Raw genomic sequence first — 21,902 nt, 5'->3', positions numbered from 1 at the left:
CATGACTATTTTGAATGATTCCAGTTTTTATCTTGAATAACTTTTCACGAGATCGCAAACTGAAAATTTGACTTGGGAACAAAACCTTTGCACAGCTGATTATTGGCGGATATATATATATATATATATATATATATATATATATATATATAGAGAGAGAGAGAGAGAGAGAGAGAGAGAAAGACGAGAAAACTTGGTGATTAGTTGAAATTAACTTCAATCCTATTTAAAAACTTCATACCATGACCTACCTCACTTACTCTCAAAATCGCAAGCTGTGGTTCGGAATTAGTTGGAATAAGTTTCCAATGCATTCTTCATTAAAAATTGAACCGCTTTATAGATATAAAATACATACAAGTAAAAGATAACTTGAAGAAAATAAGCTATTATATTCAAAAAATTTTCATGATAGGTATATATTGTAATTTCCTGCATTAATAAGTCTTTTCTCTCACTTTTACATTTTCTTTGACACTTTAACAATTTAATTTCTATCAATAATAACAATATTAATTTATAGTAATTATAATTTTATATAATAATAATTATGATTATTAATATATAAATTAACTTTACTTTAAATTATTTTTACTTTAAACTAATTATATTTAATAAAGATCATTTAACAAAATTGATTTTCTCAATAATTTAATTGTTTAAAATCTAATCATCGATTACGATGTAGTAAAAGGGCAGTGAGAAACAGCGCTGTTTATGGTGCGCAATTTACATTCTTTATTACAGTTTAAATGTATAACATACAATAGATATAGACCGAGTACATGTTAATTAACAAATTACAACGCGAAACATGGCATTTCCTCGGCAAGCAGAATCTTGGTTGTTAAAGTCTTTTTAATATGAAATAAATTCAATTAATTATATTACCAATTACGTGCCGCTTTGGTTTAGCAGACTTTCAACGTAGTGGTTCTATAATAATTCGATGATCAATATTATTGATATCGATTAAAATCTCTTTTATTATCCCTCCCCATCAGAAATATATATATAAAACATACGTTTAGACTCTAGTTTGAGTCATCCTCAGTGTATCTAATCATTGATGTTTCGATACTTTTTAAATTTGTTAATGAGTTTGAATTTATTATTGCAGTAAAATTCTATATATTTCAAATAACAAATCAGAATATTAAACGTTTGACTATGCTGTATATATATATATATATATATGAACATAATATATATATATATATATATATGAACATAATAAAATAATTTAAAATATGTATATTGCATAAATGTAGATGCAAATGTAAATGTGAATTTACGTAAGTTATCACGTCACACAGGATCCTCTCGCCAATCGTCGAGATAGAGAGTTGATTTTTCGCCGATAAAAATTCAAATTTATGCCGGACGCAAACAAAAGAAATCTTCTCTATTTTGAATTACCTTTTGCGCTTTTTGTACATTTTACTAATTTACATATTAACGTGCAGGATATTCCCGCTTTATTCTTTTTGATGCGGAATAGCTGATGGCCCCTGCGAGGAGAGAGTTACAAAAACGAAAAAGTTTATTCTGAAACTGTCGAATTTAAATGTATTATGAGATAACGCCGACACATTTGGCCGCTGTGATTTAAAAGCATCACACAGTCGCTAATAACGGCGCGAGAAAGAGGATATTAAATTTATATCGAGAGAGTTTAATACGAGCAATAATTAGCTATTATAGCTTCCTCCATTGTATCATGATTGTTTCACTATTATCTTTAATAATCAATATCCATTTCGCTTTAATAATCCCAGGCTTGTCTCGCGTAAATCCAATATCAAAAGCCCCAATTTATAGACGCGGAAAGCATGCATTAATGATGATAGGATTGATGATACGCTGCAATCTGCACATACAACACACAATTTCGTTCGAACGCGTCGTTACGCGCGTCGAAAGGATGATCAAATTTAAACGTCATAAATCTCAGGTGCGATAATCCTTGTGCCACAAAACTGCTGATTATGCGGATAAAAAAAAAAAAACAAATGTGACGTATGTGACGTATGTGCAACAAAAATATTGGAGATGCAATGTGGACGCGGATTGGAGCGTGACGACCGTATGAATTTTGCGGAGATGTCGCACTACGAAACTCAACATGTCGTTACATTATTATCTGTCGCGTTACATTATGGCACAGTGCTGGAGGCAAACAGATACCAAAAGAAACTCCGCGCCCCTCTATATCTCTTCCGTAAGTTATTTCGGGAGATAGGTTTGCGTACGTGCTTCGCTCTCGCGTGACGTACGTACTGGAGTGCAGTCCGCAAATTTATAAATGCGAATTGCAGCTTCTTCGTGCACCATTCAACCTTGAAGATAAATCTGTTCGTTTCAACGCGAGCAAATCTGATGTGAAAACAATGTAAAAACAATGTAAAAACAAAGACACGTTTTTTCAATTCAAACGCGTCGTTATTATCCTGTAGAACGAAGAAATTGCAATTGATCGTTACCTTCATAGATTTGACATTTAAAAGACACGCGTGCGATTGAATAAGTCAAGGATCGCCTCGAATCGCCGCACAGCAAATAGATTTTAAAATTTTAGGATAAAATCTATTTCATATAATCATCAGTATCAAAAATATAAAAATTTTCTTTAAATTATATGTTTATTTTATCTCACATCTTTTATATCAAAGTTTTACTGACAGTTAAATTTGCGAAATAAAATATGCACGTATTTGATTAAACTAGCAATAAGAGATATTGTATTGGATCTTTATACAGTGCTAAGTTATACTTTTAAATATTTTACATTTTGGATTTAATGCGGAACATTATAGATGTGAAAAAAATTGTTATTTGAAATGGATTTTATAGATTTTGGATCGTATTTGAAATAATCTTATACAATTTTGTTTTAATCCATTTAGGTGTAAACTCATTCTCCTTGCTGGAGTTCCACTGCTCCAGTATGAGATCGCTGCTTCGAAGGGAAGGCGAATGGAACTCGCAAAGCGAGTTCTCTCACGATGATCGCTAAGTGGTTTAGCGGAGATTTAACTTGGCCTTCGACCTCGCCTCTCGTTTGGTCTACGATCGTCCCGAATGATAGCTATTTCAAAGATTAACATTAGTCTGATCAAAATTTACTGGACCGATACGTGGCATCGGCAACTTCCAATGCATCTTCATAAAATCGACAAATGTCTCCCCATAGTCTCCCTATCGAATTCGTACAGCGCAAGGCGCCCCCTCGATAACGATACATCTCTCTCGAAAGGTCACCTTTACTATTCTATCTTATTGCACAGCGGAACGTTCGCGTAACGTAACGGTCGCGTCTAGTCCGTTAATTATAAAAAAACTGTTCTACTTTCCGAACTTCCATTTCATCATCAAATATGAAACCAGGATTTTAATGAAGGTAATTGAGATCTCATATTCCTATGCAAACTAACGTTAAATAGAGTTAAATTAAATTTTACTTTACTTATATCGACATTATAATTTTTCCAATCCAAAGTATTTTATAAATAAAATTTTTAAGGAAAAATAAAAAAAAAAAAATACAAGCAGATTATAAGAAAAAAAGAAGGAAGAGAAATGAATGTTTTAATTAAATTGATTGTAATACGCGTGTGGAGTAAGAATACGCAAAATAGATGTAATTTTATTTCAATGATATTAAAGTTAGACAGTAAGCATATTTGCATTTCTGTTATGTTCTCTACGTATGAGATTTTATCATAAGATTTTTATAAGCCACGCTAACCATTGCAATGTTACATATATTTGAGAACGTAATAAATAATTTTCGGCACGGATGGGCGCCACGACTTATAGTTACTCAAGCATATTTTTCCTGTCGGGCATTACCGTTGCATATGCGATGTTATGTGCATCTGTCGTATGCAATAAATATCTCTCAAAGTTAAATCGCATCATATATATGTACATATAGAAAAAGTCATCAGAAAAACATTCTGCTCATTCCATATAGAAAGAACAATTAATTTTTTTTAATAACATACTGTTTAACATTGATTTATCTATTAATATATATTAATATATATTATAAATTAAAAAGGAATTAAGGCTTTTCAGAAAGAACATAATGTAAGCTATTTATTTTCAAAAACATACAAAGATCAATAGATCTAGAAGTGTTATAATTCGAGATAACTATTTTATAAATATTGCCTCGGAAATGGAATATTTTCTCTCAAAATCGCGTATATTGATATCTAAGTCAAAAATATATTTTTCTTAAAATAACATATACAGTTTTAGAAAAATTATATGAGTAATTTAAAATTAAAAAAATGTCTTGTTAATATAAATTTAAAAAATAAAAATAGGTAAAATTACTTTTTTATTCGCAATAATAAATATAATAATTTTAATCGGAGTTTATTTTAATAACTTGCAATTGTTGCAATTGTATATATATGTACTATAAAACGGAATATATTACTTTATTATTATTTCTTTTTAATATTCTAAAAAGAATTACGTTCAAGTCTCTTCGCTAAATATTAATATATAGATCAACCATTCTATCTGCTCAATCTGTAGAAAATGTGCGATCTCTGAGGTGGCCTACACACGTATCGCATAAAATAAATTTTCTTTGGGATATCGGCCTTCAAGTTTCGTCGCCTCGATGAATTATGTCTCGATGCCTCTATGAATTATAGACATTTCGTGACAGAAGCTTGGAGTTTCGTATTATCGATTCAACCGCGATTGTTTCAATTACATTTTCCTGTAGATGCAACAACTATTAATACAGGAGTGAAGTGAAGACAGACCATTATCAATTTCCTGAGATGTTCTCTCTCGCTGAATATCATGTCGGGAGACATTAAATGGGCACCTGTCACCGCACATTTGGACGCGACGCATCGGCGTCTGTGTATTAAGAAAGGATACGTGCGCTTCGCATGCAATAGCTGAGATTCGCGACAAACTGAATTGCATGCTGACGAAGATACTAAAATTAGCAAACAGCACTAACGAACAGCACAGTCAGTATTCGTTATAAGTGACGAACAGGAATGGCCTCGGTAACATTTAATTTGCATTAAATATTTCGTTATTTCTAGGTCCGTTAATTTCGTCTATTAATTTTTATTTTAATTTTACCTTTTTAATATCTTTCAAATTTTAATATCTCGTAACTTTTAATTTAATACACGTATACATATGTATGTGTGTGTGTGTGTGTGTGTGTGTGTGTATGAGTGTAATTCGTTGCAAACTATCTGACAACTAATATCATTGTGTGTATGATACACGGATAATAACACGGGAAATAACTTTTTAATCAACATTTACGCTCAATTATATCTTTAATCTTCATATTTAAAAATTATTTTATAGAAAAATGGCATCTCCTTCCATTATTTAATTTTTTTTTTAAATTTTCATACTGCAATCTTATTATCTTCGAATTTCGAATATATCCTATAAACATAAAAAATGAATAACATAAAAAAATAAGGTCTTTTGAAATAAAATTCTGATTTATTTCAACATCATAGTCAATAAAATTTTGAAAGAAAACAAAACACTTAAAAGCATTGTTCTTTGCAACGCGATACTTTTCCACGCAATTGATATCCCGCAACGATATCTTACCGCCCATCGATGGTTTCTCGATAAGCAAACCTTTCCTTCATTTGTGGTTGATCCACTTTTGTTTTTTTAGCTGGGATCTATTTGGTAGCGGGGATATTACGTCTGTGTGTGCCGAGATGGTATCGCATTTGCGTCGAAATGAACCGCGAAAATAAGATGTACTTCTCTTAGGAAACCTCATCAGATCAAATACAATATCTTATATTTTAAAAATCACGCTGTTATAATATTTGCAAAAATATAAAAATTTCTATTTTAATGTCGATGTAAGATTTAAAAAAAAAAAAAATAAAATCAAAATTTTTCAAAGACCGCATTCCGTTAAGAGGGTTACAAAAAATGAATCTAGCGGGTGATATTTATTATATATTAAGTCATAAATATAGAGTGCATACGAAAAGTTTTGCGAACGAATCTTTTTCGAGATGATAACCACCCGCCGCCGGACATCCCGCACGACGAATTTATTCGAAAAAGTTAGCGGACGCAAACGATATCAACATGACCAACGTTGCGTTAATACGTTAAGCATCGCGGAAGCGTCGTTGGGTATCGCACGTATCGCGACAAAACGAGAAATACGTCCTCGTATTCGCCGGGATAGGCAGGGAACGAGATACAAACGCCCGCGCCAAATGCACCATCATCCCTGTCCAGTTTCCCCAACTAGAAATAGAGGGAACCGTTCCAACATTCTATTTCCCTTTGAATCCTTCAACGATGCGACCAGCGAAAATGGAATAGTTGATTATTCTCTTTTTTTTTTTCACTATGTAACATGACGTCATGTTAAATTTAAGGGTAGTCTAGGGAAGAGTAATTTAATTGTATTTTAACTGAATTAATTTGTTAGAGATACCACAAGCCGTTCTTGCGCGCAACAGATATGAGAAGTTTGACGTTTTGAAATAAAGAAAAATCAAGACAAATCCTTCGCATTTCTTTTATAGATTTTTTTTTAGATTTTTTTAAAATTAAAATTTTTTAAGTATGGTTATTGCACATAAATTCAGCACTTTTCTATTAGTACACTCCGTTTAGGTTTAAAATATTATATTCTATATTTTGAGGGTGTAAAATATTTTTATTTAGACGACTAAATGAACCTTCTATTAATTAACTACCAAACAAGATTACACATATAATATCTAATAACGCAGTAATTCATTCATAATACAGCAACGAAAAATTCCACTTCATTCCACCATTCCAAACAGCAATTCCAACAAATCGGCATCCACAGCAACAACAAATTACAACGTAAAAAGAAAATTCATCCACCGAGCAATAAGGTGAAAGAAAAAGTGACATTATCCACCAAGAAAGAACAAAAGAAGGAATATCCATCGCGCCAAACACAACAGCCATAGATAGCTTCGTCCAGAGTTTACCAATCGGGTAGTCGCATATCCGCTATCGAACACCGAAAAGCGATCGCGCTCCGTCTCCGTCGACGATCCCACTATTTAGCAACGCAAAAGACAACATCACCATAAGAGTTCGCGTTCACTATCAGTTAAATAACACACATAGAACACAATGCCGCGTAGTGAAGGGTTTTTAGCGGGGGTGCAATCTCGTGGGACCGCCACCACCACGTTCACGCGACAAGGCAGAACTACTGCCGTTCGCAATACTGTCGTTTTTTATATCAACGTACGCTGATCGTTCAGAAGAAGCAACGTCGTTGCTGACGTCGACAATGACAACAACGACGACGACGACAACAACGACGCCGACGCCGACGCCGACGACGACGACGACGACGACGACGACGACAACGATGATGATGACGACGATGGTCGTTGCTTGGTTTATCGCGAAAAAAGAACGAAAAAGACGAGCTCTTCTCGTTTGCTTGCCCTCTTTTTGTCTCTCTCGCTCTTAGTCGAGGCCGGGGAGTAGCATGATGGGGGAGTATCGGTCTCAAAGGGGATGATTCGTAATGACGTACAACGACCGTTACGCCGGTATCGCGGGTCAGACTGAAATCCGCGCGAGTAGTGCTCAGGCTTTTATAGGAAATGTTAGGGCGCAAGCGCTACCGGTGGGGGTTACCGGTTGCCTGAGAGGGATGGGCTACGTTTCAAAAAGAGAGGCTCCCGTCGATCCACCCCCGCATGGATCGATCGACTTTTCATCGGCGCCCGTCGAAATAAGCGAGCGACGATAGAAATGTCGTCATCGTCGTCTCCTCGTCGTTCGAGTTAACAAACAACAGAGTTCAATAAAATATAAAGTGAAACGCAATAAATCTTACGCAATACGGAGGGAAAAAGGTAGAAAAAAAGCAAAAAAAAGTAATTAGATCATAGTAATTATGGAACAAAATATAATTAGCCTAAATGAACCGAAAGGGAAAAAAACTCTGTGGCGGAAGTTGCGCGTATTCATAAAAATTAATTTTTGCTTTTTCCTGAAAAAGAGCTTTATAAGGGAAGTCTTACCGAGCAAGTTTTATTGACTCCGAGCTTTTCCAGAAAAAGTAATATATTTCACATTATACAAAGATATCATTATCCGAATCGTCAGAAAAATGACGGGATAAAGCAGAGAGCATATTTCAATTTTTCAAGGAAATAATTATCGTTTTTTCTCTGTAAATATTTACTTTCATAAAATTATAAAGGAATTTCCAATTTTTTTCACATCATAAATATCAAATATCGTATCATATTAATACAAAAATTAATAACGAATTTAATACATTCAATCCTGTTTAAAATCAAAATGGTCATTGTATGTTTACTCTAACTTTCGAATATCATATTTCTAATTGTGATTCCAGATGTTTCATCGGAAGAATTTTTAAATAAACATTTTTATTGTTGAAAATATTTTCACAATTTGTATATACTATTATATATTAAACTTTCGAAACGGTAAAAAAAAGTTTTAGCTTTGCCGCAACTGATATTAACGAACATTTCTCGTATGTATATAATGTATACCGGGTAGATGATTAATTTAAGAGCTAACACCTGAATAGATAATTTAACGTGCGTAAACCGCACTAGTGTAATCAGGAAGGCTTTAGATGCATCCTGTAGAATATATATAACGAACGACGTGTGTGTAGTATGTTTACTATCTACTACCGACTTAACTGTCACCACACGCGCTTTGTATTCAAACGCGAGTAAATTTAAACTCAATTTACGAAATTAAAATTATCAGATCACATATTCGTAATAACCAACTAAAAAAATAAAATACGTAGCAAATAAATTAAACATAGCTATGTATCGTGACAATATATACGTTTCATTCATAATAGCATTCATAATGAACTTACAGTAAAAAAAAAAAGACAATAACATTTATTTTAAAATAATACAAATAGTATTGACATTGCTATGTTTACAGATTAAAGCTCTCGCTCTTCATTCACCATTACTATCTCAGATTATAATATTAGAAGCGAGAAAATATACAAAAATTTTGGGAAAATATATTTAAATAGAAATATTTTTTAATAAAACAACATTTACAATTAATAAAATAGATTTATAAAATATATCAAAAAATGTCTTTATTCTACGTACTTCTCTGTTGTTAAAGCTATAAAAGCAATTTTCAATTTCAGCAATTAACTTGATTGTGTGAAAACATGTACTAAATTTTTACTTCATGATTGCTTATTCTATTACAGCAACAAATGCACGAAAAATGTTATCACTATAGTAAAATTGATATGTAAAATATATCAAGTCAAAATTGTGTCTAAAATACGGATATGTATATATTTATTTCCATTTAATAATAACTTCATGATCATATATATATATATATATATATATATATATATATATATATATATACACAATGAGTTTTAATAATCCATTTAGGAGGTAAAGTATTTTGCATAGAACATATTTCACGTACGTATTTGTGTAAAATATTTTATATGTTGATACATTTATCTTACGCGCAAATACACTTAAAATATTATATATATATATATATATATATATATATATATATATATATATATATATATATACTTGTATGTGTCTTGTACTTGTACGTATTTCATCCCGTAGTTGTAAAATTGGATTGCTAATTCGGTTGGCTTTAGCACGGCTATATTTCACAAGAAAATGTTGGCTGGAAAACTCATTATTCTGATTTGTTAGATTCGCGCACATAGCCTAAATACCTTCGTGTAAGGTACCAATCCGGAATAATAGAGTTATAATGTAGAGAATTAGCGAGTAATCTATGGTTCTCTCTATCTTGTTATCTCAATGAAATCTTTATAAGTTGTTTCAACACTAAGGAATTTAACGCAGTCTCTCTTTCTCTCTCTCTCTCTTTCTTTCTCTCCTCAAAAGTCTTTAATACATTTATTTCATCGTTAACATCTTTATTTTGTTAATATATGATTGGACAATTTTTAAACGAGACAAAATTAAAGACTTTATTACATCTCAAAGACTTAATTAATGTCAAAGTGCTCGTAAATTTGCTTTAATAATAATATTCTGAAGATGCTGTAACGAATAAATTGTAATTATTTTTTTAAATATTTGAATGTATCTTTGCATAAAAGATTTCATATACATATATAATTTTACACAAAATGCATGTAAATATTTATAAAAAATAATTACAGTTTATTTCGGTGTACATATTTAACGAGAAACGATAATTAATAAAATTAAATTTATTTGTAAATTTATTAATATTGACATTTTAGTATACTCAAAGCTTTGATAAAATGGACTCGAGTGAAGTACGTACATATGTTTTAATAGTATCGCGAACAATGCAAAGCATGCATCACTTAATGAATGTACTCAATAAATGTAAAATGACAAATATATCGTTTATAATACAAAGTTCACGCTCGCTTCAAATAGCCATTATAACTATTATGCACCATAACTTCGGATGTCCATTATAACTACACTAGTGCAAATGACGTGCGGGCTGGAACTTTATGCAAAATAAACCCGATTTTCTTCACCAAACTTTGTGCAGAGTAAACGGCCAAGGACTCATTTCACTTCTCCCTTGTTATCTGAATTTATCCCCGCTATCGCTGCATCTGACGCCAATTTTCAAGTTACCTTCTTTAACTTTGACATTGTTTTCAAGTGAACAAACTGAATTTAAATGTTAAATGTTAAATGTTAAATTTTAAAATACAATAATCTACAATAATATTTAATAAATATTAAAGTACATAAATCTTTTAATAAAGATTAAAAGCATTTAAATTTGTATTAACTTACATTAGTGAATAGTTCACTTCTTCTATATATTTTCGAATAACTTTACAGTATTTTTGTAAACTATATAAAATAGAAGTAATTAAAATAAAAAGTAAACAATAAAATAAATAATTTTATAACACAGTAATAAAAAAGAAAAATTATTATTATTATTATTATTAGTTTATTATTATTATTATAAACTAAATTTATTATTATTATTCTATAATTTATTTTTTGCCTATCTAATTGTAAGTTAAGACAATTTAAATAAGCGTTGTATGTTTTACTTTGTTTTTAGAGATTCTTTTCATTGTTTTAGAGATTCTTGAAAATTTATAAATTATAATCAATCACTTTTGATAAATTTTTATATATTATTTCATATCATTACAGATTGTAAATCATTATAAAAGTTCTCTTTAAAACAAATTTAGTCCTGAATTGCGAAAACTCGGGAAAGAAGATATATATCAATATCCAAAACTAAAAATCAGGGATTATATCCTTTCATGAAATATTGAAATGATTGAATTGTATTTTTGATCCATCAGATGTAACAATATATTTTTATAGGGAAATTGTGATGAGAACAATATAAAATTTGTTAAAAATAATATCGACGGGCGTAAAAGAACTCACAATTAAAAATTTGCAATAAATTCGTAAATTACCAATTTGTGAATCAGCGAATGTAAGAAAATATTGAGAAAGACAGACATATGATTTGATAATAGAGTCATCATCATTGTTAAATAAACTTTGTTACATAATTGTAACAAATAAGTTATAGCCAAAGTAAAGGATTTTTTGCGTATTGAAAATAATAAAAAAAAAAAAAAATGAAAAGAATCAATAAGTTCTGTAGTTACAACTTTTCTCAGCTACATTCGCAGGCACAGATACGAAGCAATCGAGAAACGTAAATGAATCAGAGTTAACAATGTATTAACAATGCGATATAATGCTCGCTTTATTGATACAACACTCCCGTTATTTATTCATACGCACACGGGTCGCTTTGAAGAGAGCGCAGAACTATGGAATATCGAGGAATACTCAGCTAATCGATCGGAAAGTTTCGTACTAATTAAGCGTACCAATCAGCCATACCGATCGACGATGTCGACGCTCACTTCATTTAGCACACTCGATACTTCGTCATCCTGCGCGAGTTATAATCAAGAATGCGAATGAATAAAATAAAAAAATCGTCCGAGGATATTAGGTTCTAAAATGTTTATGGTAATACTATGGCGGTTTTTCTCATAAGGCGAAAGTGTTAAAAAGCGGACGATAAAAGAGATTTAAAATGTACTCGTGCTTTAACATGTGAAATATAGACGCTTATCGAGGCGAAAACCAGAAGATTTCTCTCTCAAGAGTTGTCTACTCAAAAAAAATTCTCTGAGAATTCTTTAATTTTCAAGGCAATTTGTTAAAAATTCCAGGTAAAACAAAAGTATTTCTAAATGTATCTTACAAATAAATATATAATTATCGCTCGGTCTTTTTAAGTTTTTAAATCTCTTTATTCATGTCGACTCTTCATATTCGTAAAAATTCATAAATCTTGACTCATCATTTGCGTTACGATAATTAAATTTGAAAAATTTTGAAAGAAATATACAAGGACTCTAAAAAATAATTATTTTATTGCATAAAATTTTCAAGCTTTATTTCTAAAGCTATAAGCAAAAAATTATATAATCGATACAAAATTCAACAAAACTATTGAAATAGATATTCATCTTTGTTAAACAAAATTGTTAAACAAAATACCTAACAGGAAATCGTTGTTTACCGAATATTGGATTAATCATAAAGTCAATGTGCTTTGATGTTTAAAGTCCATCTGTCTATTGTTATCCTTAATAATAAATTTCCAATTATAATATAAAAAAAAAAACAAAATATCACAAAAAGCAATTTAAAAAAATTCCCTGAGTTTCCTTGAGTGAATAAAATTCCTCAATTTTTCATAAACAAATTCTCTAAGAATTCCAAGTTTCTCCAGACAGTAGGCACTCTGAAAACGCGTTTACACTTTGACATGTACATAAATATATGCGTTGAAAAATTAATAATCTTCGCACGAACGAGATTCCGGAACGCGAAAAATGTGAAAACGTGAAAAATGAATAGAAAAATGATAAGTGTTAAAGACAATTGAATCCAAAGACGCTAATCACTCGATCGCTCGATCGCGCGAATTGATGTGATAATCTGTATATTAAAATTCCAATAATTGTTCCACACTGCTTGATAATCCGAGAATTTATTCGAGCGTGCGCGCGCGCGCGCGGGTATGCGCAATTGAAAATGCAACATCGCAATATCGAACAATCCGCTTGTTTCCGACGAACGGTAATTAAAGCCACCGATAACCGATGGCGATGCTTCATTTGACGTCAATAATACTACATTTGTGAACATACGTATTTATTCGTAGGAAAAATCGTACGTACAATATCGAAGTTAACGGTTAACAATTTAAATCAATGATGATAAATTTAAATTAATTGATGTGGAATTAATGGAGAACCATGCGACGCTTTATTCGGATGTTTTTGATACTCACGCTTCAAAGACTCATGAAAATTTTGTACATGCCGAATGACGACGACGACGACGATAACTGTGGTTAACTGAGAAAACACTTTATTTACGGCGCATCTAAAATTCTCTCGTGTGTTTCCAACTGCGAATAGCCGATACCAATCAGATTGGAAAAGCGCGTTTAATCATAATTTGCGGCAATTAGCACGATGTTTTTTTGTACGGTTCGTATTTTTCTTGAATCTTACGTGCGCGCAAATCAACATTCTCGAATAACTGCGATTAAATTTGTAGCGATTATATCGTCGCAACGCTCGTATTGGAAGCATATGATTCTTGTTTATTTTAAATTCAAAAACATCACATGTTCACCATATTCAGCGCAGAGACACATATACATACACATACACATTCTTTTTCTCATCATATTTAGCATGATTATTGGTTACATGATATTTATCATTATGTTCCTTTTATCGGAATTATCTATCAATAATGAATTATTAAATATTTGATATAGTCAACGAATAAATTATTTTGATTATTTAAAACTCGCGATGCGCACTTCTAAAAATACATATTGTGAGTAAAAAAGAAAGATTTGGAACAGACAGTAAGAACTGATTTATGAAAAGTTGGCACTCGGACACAGACCAATTTACACATATGATTTTTGTAATGCAATTAAACTTTTAATAATTGACTAAATTCTCCATTTTTATTTCTCTATTTTATTATTTCAGTTGCTTTAATTAACTAAAACATCAATGTTGAACTTACCAAGTAATATTTCTATCATTAAGAATAAAATAAGAATAACTAGAATTTTTTGCGTTGCTTATGATATATAGAGAAAAAGATTAGATTAAAAATAATTAATAATTATAATAATTAATAATTATAATTTATAATTATAAAACTTTTGTAGTATAATCTTACAGTGGTATATAATTTTACAGTATAATCAGTATAGGTCTTCCATGTTGGTACCTTTGATCTCCTTGTGACCATAGTTCTCTTTCCGTATTGATATCTTTAATCTTTGTGTATCGATCTCATTGCATTATATTAATATTTAGAAATTCAAGAACGAATAGAGAAATAATAAGTGCCTTATATGAGCATAATATATTCTATATAATTTTAATTTCCATAAATTCTTGTAATAACGTTTCTGTCGTGTAAAATTTCATTGGGTGTATCCAGAAACACAATCATTCATTTAGTGAACTCTTGTATTGCGAGCTGCGATTGGTATATTCTTTTATATCTAAAAAAAATACACGAATTAAAAGCTCACTAACAATAAGTGGTTGTGCTTCTGGATGGACTTATTGGATGTAACTAAATATATGATCTGGCCTGCGCGATCACGCACTTTTCTTGAAGTGCTCATATTGATTTTACTATCCGTGAAAATCTCTATGAACTATTTGAAAGATTTGCATAGTATTTCTTGGCATTCAAGGAGTAAGAATAAAACAATACTTATATCGACAATACTTATATCGACAATACTTATATCGAACAATACTTATGTCATTAAAGCAAGTTATTTTTAATCTTTGCGTATCGGACACGTGACCATTCCTCTATATTAATATTTAGAAATCCAGGGCTGTATAGAAAAATAGTATGATAGATAGTGTCCTATCATAAGCATGATATAACTATTTTTTATTTCTACAAATTTTTATATTAGATACGTTTTTGTCATATTAGATTTCATTAAGTTTAAATAAAAACATTTCATTAAATTTAAATAAAAATATTTCATTAAATTTAAATAAAATACATAACACTTTCGATATGAAGTTGCAGATATTCTAATGAATTTCCTGGTTTTTGTAATTTTTATCGTATTTTAAAATATACAATCGATTCCCTGTATAACTACTTGAAACGGAAGATGTCTCAACCGTTTCAACATGTTCCAATTCCTGTCACATTCTTGCGTACAAATAAATCCGGAACGAATTAGTGTCGGTCCACAATAGGTGATTTAAGCTTTAAGAAGTAAGAAATTGACCAATTATAATCGAATATGAAAAGAATAATCGACTATGATTGGTCAATTTCTTACAACTTAAAGATTAAATACTTATTGTAGACCGACACTTAGGATTATATTAAAGATTAAAGAAATAAATATTTTTAAGAATCTTTTAGATTTTTAGATCTTTTAGATTCTTATTTTTAAGAATCTTTTAGACATAATATATTCTCAATATATATTCTCATATATATATATTAAACTTGAGTTTGTTGCTTAATTCATATACTGGACGGAATCGAATCAAACTATTTTGAGAGATAGAAAGAGATAAGACGATACATAGGGTAGAAACGATGTAAATCAGAGCCCTAAAACACCTGATGATATATCTGCTTGCTTGTTTTGCATAATAAACCGTAATCAAATTTATTAATTATATAATATATAATAAGTTCAATTTTACAACATTATTTATATACAGCTTTACATACTTAAAAATTATGTCACATTAAAAATATTTTCAATTTATACAAATACATTTTGTAATTTGTACAAATACTATTCCATTTCTCGCTAGACAAAATTCCATTAATAAATTAGTAAAAAAATCAAAGAAATTTTGTTGTATGCTGTCCTATACGTCGATGGCTCAATCGGTATGCCCCCCCCTCCCCCCTCCTTCTTTCCTCAGTGTTCCGTCACGAAGCGACGCCGCCACGCTACACGCCACTCGTTCTTGTAGCCAGTGTGAGAATCACATCTGATGCAAACAACATATCGTACATGTTTGTGCAATAATTTCCACGATTAGTCGGCGTTCCTTGGAGTTCTCCCAAGCTCATTGTAGCTTTCTGATATCGCGATGTCGTGTCAAAATATAACTTTGGAGGTTGATTCCTACCTGAACAAATGTCGCGCATGCATGAAGGAGGGCGGCAAAATGTTACCCATGTACGACGATGATATTATCAAGAATCTGCCGTACAAGCTCGCGCAGCTGACATCAATCAAGGTAAACTCATCGTCCGTTCGTTTGAGGTGTCGCGCGATTCTGCTGTGCGATAATTCGTGCAGAAAAATACGAAAACTTGCGCGTCTAACCTCTACGATCATCAAGTGGATCCCTAAGATAACACATGTGACGTGAGATTTAATGACTTCCAGAACTTAAGTTACGTTCGGAAACATCATCGTCTGACTGATTCCGTATATCATTCTATCCTTGTTGTTTAATGTTAAAAAACAAAGCTAAAATTATACATGGAAGCACTTGAGTGATGTTTTCAAGACAGTCTTATTACCGATATTGAAAATGTATAATTCGTATCATGTACATTATATAGATTTTTAATATTAACAGTGAATTTTGAAATACAACCCAGCAGTCGAGAAACGCATTTAAATTTAGTACCATATGTTTATGAAACCAAATATCTTGCAGTTTTTTTTAGGTTTTATTCAAAGCATATCCTATCTCTCCTAATTTATATAGGTTGACAACACTACTATAGTGATAGATTAATTGAAAAACTAAAAAAAAAAAAGATTCAGCAAGTCTATAAAATCAATCGCATTCTTAAATGGTTAACATCTAAGATGAAAGAATTATATTTTGATATATATATGCTGAAATCAGTATTGAAAATTTAAAATATGTAAAAACTATAGATTTATAGTACTGATAGCGTATATCAGAATATAATCTTAATTTTTATTATTTTTATAACTAATAACTTATCAAAACATTATGTGTATTTTGTATAAGTACTAATTGAAGCTTAACAAAATTTATTGATATAGAGGAATCATTTGTTTACATCATTATAAGTAATTTACAACATGCTAACAAAATTTTCTTTTAGCAGATTGACCAATTTGATGGATTGCCTAACATGCTCTGCTTAAAGTGTGCTTACCGAACGAATGTTTTATACGACTTTAGGATAGAGGTACAAGAATCGGATAAGAAGTTTAGAATGATACGTGAACAAATGCAAATGTGCACTCTTAAGGTATAGTGTTAGAAAATAAACATGATATTAATTGATATATATTTAATCTGTATCGATTGAACGAATTACACAAGCAACTTTTGAATTAATCTATAAATATTAAAAAACTATATCACAATAAAAAGACTAATCCAATTTAAGTTCTAAGTCCTGAAAACATTGTTAATGCATTTAAAAGATGTATTTGTCATATTTGTCATTAATGTTATCTATTTTTTTTCCAGAAAAATGAAAGGAATGTAAACAGCTCGGATAAATCCTCGACATTACTTTTTGAAACTCAAAATTTCGAGGATGTGTCAAGCAATATAAAATCTGAAAACGATGATACACTTCAGTTTATAAATGTTAAACTGATGGATGAGAAAATCGAAGGTGAACAACAACATGAATTTGATGTATCTCAGTCAGATGAAAATGACAAAAATAATAAGGAGAGTTCACAGTTGAATGACATCTTTTATGATGTTATACAAGAAAATAATAAGGATCAAATTGGGGTCCATTTAGTAAAAACTGATATACCTAAGGAAATCTCAGAATTGTTTACATCACAAAATGTTACAGTAATGTATATACAAAAATCTGCTATCGAAACGGATGTGTCGGAAAATACATTAATACTCGATCCTGATCAAGAGGAGATGGAAAATGGCAATAATACATTTATTTCTGAAGTGGAAATATTGAATGAACAAGAAAATGAGGAAACCTCAAATAACATATACATTTCTAGTCCTGAATCTAATACAATCAGAAAGAATAAATATGTTTATTGGGAACAGGATGGGCAAGATACCTCAGAGATAGTTGATGAAGAGGAACAATATGATAGCACGACACAGAACAAAGAGAAAGAAGAAAAATTCAATGAGAGCAGTTCTAAAGATGAACAGTCTATTAGAACAGAATATAGCGATGGATCCGATTCTGATTACTTCAATGATGGTAAAGATAATATATTGGGCAGCGTGAGTGATGCGATCATACGGATAAAAGAAGTACAGCAAGCAAATGGAATTGAATATCAGTGTACTCTGTGTCTGCAGAATTACGATCAACTAACGAATGTGTTGTTGCATACTGTTGAAAATCACGTTCCTCTTAGTGGCCCATTCTTCTGTATGGTGTGTGAAAAAGATTGTAAAAGTCACCGGGAGTTGCGAGCACATGTGAAAACGCACGTTGGCGAATGTCCATATTCTTGTTTCCTCTGTAAAAAGGCGTACAGCAGAAAGAGATATCTCAAGAGGCATATGGCGTGCCATTCCAATTTTTCACGATATCGCTGTCTAAAATGTGGTCGCCGCTTCAAGTTGAAGTTGGAATTGGAGACTCATGTGGCAACACATGAACATACTGCACCTTATACTTGTAATCAATGCACACGGGTATTTAATCATAAAGGCAATTATAAACGGCATTTAATCAGCCATTTAGATCCCCAAGGCCGTCATCTACCCAAGTATCCGTGCAATTTTTGTGAGAAACGTTTTCCCAATAATCGTACCTTGCAAACGCATATTCGCGTACATACTGGTGAAAAACCATTCCATTGTGACGTTTGCAATAAGTCATTCTCCCAACGAGGCAACTTGTTGAATCACTCAAAGATACATTCGAATCCTCGTAGCTATACATGCGAAGTTTGTGGTAAAAGGTTCGTATTATTTTTCTTTATTTTTAGTTTATGCCGAGTGGCGATCTCTCTTATATACCTGTGGTGCATGGTGATTATACACAGGTATATGGAACCTATAATTTTATATATATATATATATATATATATATATATATTAAAATTTCAAACTTTTGAATATAGAAAATGTAATTTATATGTATGTATGTACGCACGTACGTAAATGTATGTATATGTATATATGTATTGTTATAATATACTGCATATTTTCTTTTATCAATATCTCGATTATGTAAGTAATAATATATGCTTTAGTATTAAAGTTCTATAAAAAAATTTCCAAAATTATTTTTTTATAACGATATCTATAGATCCCATTGAATATAATACAATATTGATTCTTATGATTATATTACAGTTTCAATCAACGTGCCACATTACGAGATCATGGATTATTACACACAGGAGAGAAGCCTCATGTGTGTAATGTCTGTGGAAAGGCATTTACAGTTAGCGCGGCATTGAGAAGACATATGTTTAATCATACAGAAGGCAAACCATTCAAATGTGAGAATTGTGGAATGGGATTTGTTGGCAAGTATGACCTACGACGACATATGCGAGTGCATGAAGATCGACCTAGGGAAAAGCGGAGGAAAAACACAAAAACAAACAATTCTCTTCAAAAATCAGAGGAAAGTCAGGTTGTATTGGAAGAACCGGATATTGAGAATGTGTTCATAGAAGTAAAAGAAGAAGAAGAGCAGCTTTTATCACAGAACGTTACACAAATAATATCTCAAGTTGAATCAGAAAAGGAAAATGAGGACGCGTTATTCAATCTTCAATCTTACAATCCAGTTTTATATACAGCTGAAAGTAGATCGTAGACTACATAGTACTTACTGTTATCTTACTAATAAACATACTCTTGTGTTATTCTTGTATATACATACAGTTACTATCATTTTTTTCTTTCTTTTTCAATTCACTTTGATAATACAGCAGCAGAATTTGTACGGTACTTTTATCAATCTTTACTTCTTTTGAAGTTAATAGTGATTAGCATAAATATATATGATTAATATTCAAAATCATTTGAATATCCGATTTTTCGAGATTAAAATTTTTGTGCTGCTAATTACTCTATATAATTAGAAATAATTTTATATTTACAAATTTAAAGAGTACTTTCTAAAATTTTTTATTTAGAAATAGCAGTGTAATAATATTTTTATTATGTATGGATATGTAATTATATTCAATATAATAATTAGGGTAATTTAAGAGTATATTTTGTGTCATCCAGAAGGATTTAAGATACAATTTCTAAAAATTCCAAAGTTTAAAAAGTCTACATGTATAAATAAATAATAATAATGTATTGTTAATATTTACCAAAGTAATATACAAAGGTACATTTATTGTCATTGACTGCCATTGGTAGTCAATATATATATAAATGTTAAGACAATTAGTTTTAGGATAAATTTTTGTGATTAACAAATGATCTTATGAGTCTACAAATGAATGAAAAATATAGATACTATTTCAATATAGAATATTTCAATATAGAATATTCAAATATAGATATTATTTCATTTATTGCTGTAAATAATTGAACTATTTCAACTTAAAATGCAATATTATCTAAATTAATAAATTATTATATAGATGCTTTATAAATACGCATATACATATGATCCAATAATTAGTACCATATAATATTATTGCATTGTTTCTGTAACGTATCCATATAAATAAACATGAATAAGATTAGAAATACATAATTAAATTTTAAATAAGAATTGAATATAATTATGTCATATATATATATCTATGATATAATATCTATGAAATATCTATGAAATATTTATGAATACTTGAAATTATACCATGAACTGATTGTTAAATATTAAAATTTTGATTATCAATATTGAAATGGAATGAGAATTTTTATAAAATTGTGTATTTTTTTCATTAATATCTAGACAATACAAAGTCCATCCAATTTAAATAAAATTATTTTTAAGATATTTTATGTCTCATTTTGTGTTATCTGGATATCTTGTCGTTAAGAAAACATATTAAAAACAAAATTGAATATATCAATAAAGAAAAATAATTATTTTATGTATTTTTTTGATATAATCCATCATTTTTAGATTGAAATTTCTAATAAATATCCGAGGATGTATCATGTCGCTGTATCATAGATGATCGACAATCCTATAGAAGTTCATGATAATTAAAGTTTAAACAATTAACTCATATTTCATATCATCATTTCATATCATTATAATCATTATAATATCATATCATATCATTATAATATCATATATTATGATATTAATTTTATAATTTATTATTTTTTTACTGTTTCTTAGAAAAATAATATATTTATAAATTGATAATATTTACTTAATTTAAAACATTAAAATTAATTTTAAACATTAAGGCATTTTTATAATTAATTTGTTTGATTATTTTTAAATTCATATACAATACAAAGTCCAAAACTAGGACATAAGTCGTCTTTCGCAAAAATATCTTTAATATTTTAGGCATGTTTAAGATACATTTTTATATGCCCACAATTAAAAATTTATATCCATAGTCGATAATATCGATACTCTTCAATTATCTTTGAACTCTCCCTATATCCTTTTGATAATTACAAAATTTTGCTCAAGGTTTGATGATTATTGAAAGATAGAAAAACTATATAACTGATATAAATTTATAATAAGATGTTTTGTAATTATTTTAATAAGAATAAGAATAAAAATTAGTAAATAATATAAATCTATGTTGTAGTTTATTTAGTGCAAGTATTTATTTAATTCATATTTTTAATGATTGTT

At 30.1% G+C, this 21,902-nt stretch overlaps 2 protein-coding genes across 8 annotated transcripts in view; one reads left to right on the top strand and one right to left on the bottom strand.

The window, feature by feature from the left end:
* Positions 1–7,604, bottom strand: part of LOC105431406 (metabotropic glutamate receptor 8) — a 107,557-nt gene extending 99,953 nt beyond the window's left edge. For 3 of the 6 annotated variants that reach the window (XR_016139165.1, XR_016139166.1, XM_089076522.1), the window contains exon 1: positions 7,008–7,603. Coding sequence is in view for 3 of the 6 variants with exons in the window: in XM_089076522.1 (XP_088932648.1) it covers positions 7,008–7,024 (17 nt within the window). In the remaining 3 variants the exon portion in view is untranslated. Of the gene's footprint in view, positions 1–7,007 lie in introns of all 6 variants that reach the window. The other 3 variants (XM_089076523.1, XM_089076525.1, XM_089076524.1) reach the window with 3 other exon arrangements.
* Positions 7,605–16,068: 8,464 nt separating this feature from the next.
* Positions 16,069–19,985, top strand: LOC105431368 (uncharacterized). Of its 2 annotated transcripts, none has more exons than XM_089076425.1 (4): positions 16,069–16,399; positions 17,250–17,399; positions 17,624–19,059; positions 19,457–19,985. In XM_089076425.1, exons 1-4 carry the CDS (start codon positions 16,250–16,252, stop codon positions 19,926–19,928), a joined length of 2,208 nt encoding a protein of 735 aa, XP_088932551.1. In that variant the 5' UTR covers positions 16,069–16,249; the 3' UTR covers positions 19,929–19,985. The 2 variants fall into 2 exon arrangements, with proteins under 2 accessions (XP_088932551.1, XP_088932552.1); XM_089076426.1 differs by having other exon boundaries at positions 16,070–16,399; positions 17,253–17,399.
* Positions 19,986–21,902: the final 1,917 nt, after the last annotated feature.

The sequence above is a fragment of the Pogonomyrmex barbatus genome, unplaced genomic scaffold (genome assembly GCF_055798465.1).
Source record: "Pogonomyrmex barbatus isolate J1 unplaced genomic scaffold, ASM5579846v1 scaffold2, whole genome shotgun sequence".
NCBI classification, from domain to species: Eukaryota; Metazoa; Arthropoda; class Insecta; order Hymenoptera; family Formicidae; genus Pogonomyrmex; species Pogonomyrmex barbatus.
Note: the sequence above shows the minus strand (reverse complement) of the source record. Positions and strands in the feature narration are given on the sequence as shown.

Bases quoted from the DNA above. Each gene is read 5' to 3' on its own strand.
- LOC105431368 (XM_089076425.1), top strand. From the start codon at position 16,250: ATGTCGTGTCAAAATATAACTTTGGAGGTTGATTCCTACCTGAACAAA. The intron at 17,400-17,623 runs GTATAGTGTTAG...TTTTTTTTCCAG, and splicing joins TGCAAATGTGCACTCTTAAG to AAAAATGAAAGGAATGTAAA. The intron at 19,060-19,456 runs GTTCGTATTATT...ATTATATTACAG, and splicing joins TGCGAAGTTTGTGGTAAAAG to TTTCAATCAACGTGCCACAT.